We start from the raw sequence: 1,049 nt of genomic DNA, 5'->3' as shown, positions 1-1,049 counted from the left end.
GCATCCCGGGAGTCTGGGAATGGGATCGGTGCATCCAGGGATGTGGGAATGGGATCTGCGCATCCCGGGAGTGTGGGAATGGGATCAGTGCATCCCGGGAGTGTGGGAATGCCGTGTTTGGGATCGGTGCATCCCGGGAGTGTGGGAATGGGATCGGTGCGTCCCGGGAGTGTGGGAATGGGATCGGTACGTCCCGGGAGTGTGGGAATGGGATCGGTGCATCCCGGCAGTGTGGGAATGCCGTTTTTGGGATCGCTGTATCCAGGGAGTGTGGGAATGGGATCTGTGCGTCCTGGGAGTCTGAGAATGGGATCGGTGAGTCCTGGGCACACCGGGCGGGGATCGCAGCCTCCCGGGCGCACCGAGCGGGTATCGCCGGCTCCCGGGCACACCGGGCACACCGAGCGGGGATCGCCGCCTCCCGGGCACACCGAGCGGGGATCGCAGCCCGCCGGTACTCCGGGCACACGTAGCGGGCTGACAGCGCGGCGTTCCCGGCAGGAAGCGGTGCAGCTGGCGCGGCAGAAGGAGCGGGAGCTGGAGGAGCGGGGCGAGCGCTGCAATTCCTCGGTGCTGGAGCTGTGGGAGCGCTGCAAACCCTGCCTGAGGAGGAACTGCCTCCGCTTCTACTCGCGGACCTGCCGGAGGGGCGCCGGGGCCGTGGGGAGGCAGGTGAGGGGCACCGGACACCGGGACACCGGGAAAAGGGCGGAGTTTGGGCTGATCCCGATCCCATCCCCATTAACCGGGTCCTGGGACACTGGGAAAAGGGCGGGGTTGGGTTCGGTCCCGATCCCATTACATTAACCGAGAAACCGGCACACGGAAAGGGGCGGGGTTGGGGCCGGTCCCGATCCCATTCCCATTAACCGGGTCCTGGGACACCGGGAAAAGARTGGGATTCGGGCCGGTCCCGATCCCATTCATATTAACCGGGAAAAGGGCGGGTTTCAGGCTGATCCCAATCCCTGCTGGAGATAGGTGAGGGGTACCAGGAAAAGGGTGGGGTTCGGGCCGATCCCAATCCCATTACATTAACTGGGAAACCG

At 65.2% G+C, this 1,049-nt stretch overlaps 1 protein-coding gene across 1 annotated transcript in view; it reads left to right on the top strand.

Annotated features, from left to right (window-relative positions):
* Positions 1–306: 306 nt before the first annotated feature.
* Positions 307–1,049, top strand: part of LOC130587616 (clusterin-like) — a 10,226-nt gene continuing 9,483 nt past the window's right edge. The window contains exon 1 of the mRNA XM_057388592.1: positions 307–786. Coding sequence (XP_057244575.1) covers positions 307–786 — 480 coding nt within the window. The remainder of the gene's footprint in view (positions 787–1,049) is intronic.

This window comes from Malurus melanocephalus, unplaced genomic scaffold (assembly GCF_030028575.1).
Source record: "Malurus melanocephalus ecotype Western Australia unplaced genomic scaffold, MMel_1.1 scaffold_2149, whole genome shotgun sequence".
Classification (NCBI taxonomy): Eukaryota; Metazoa; Chordata; class Aves; order Passeriformes; family Maluridae; genus Malurus; species Malurus melanocephalus.
This window is presented reverse-complemented; position numbering and strand designations above follow the sequence as displayed.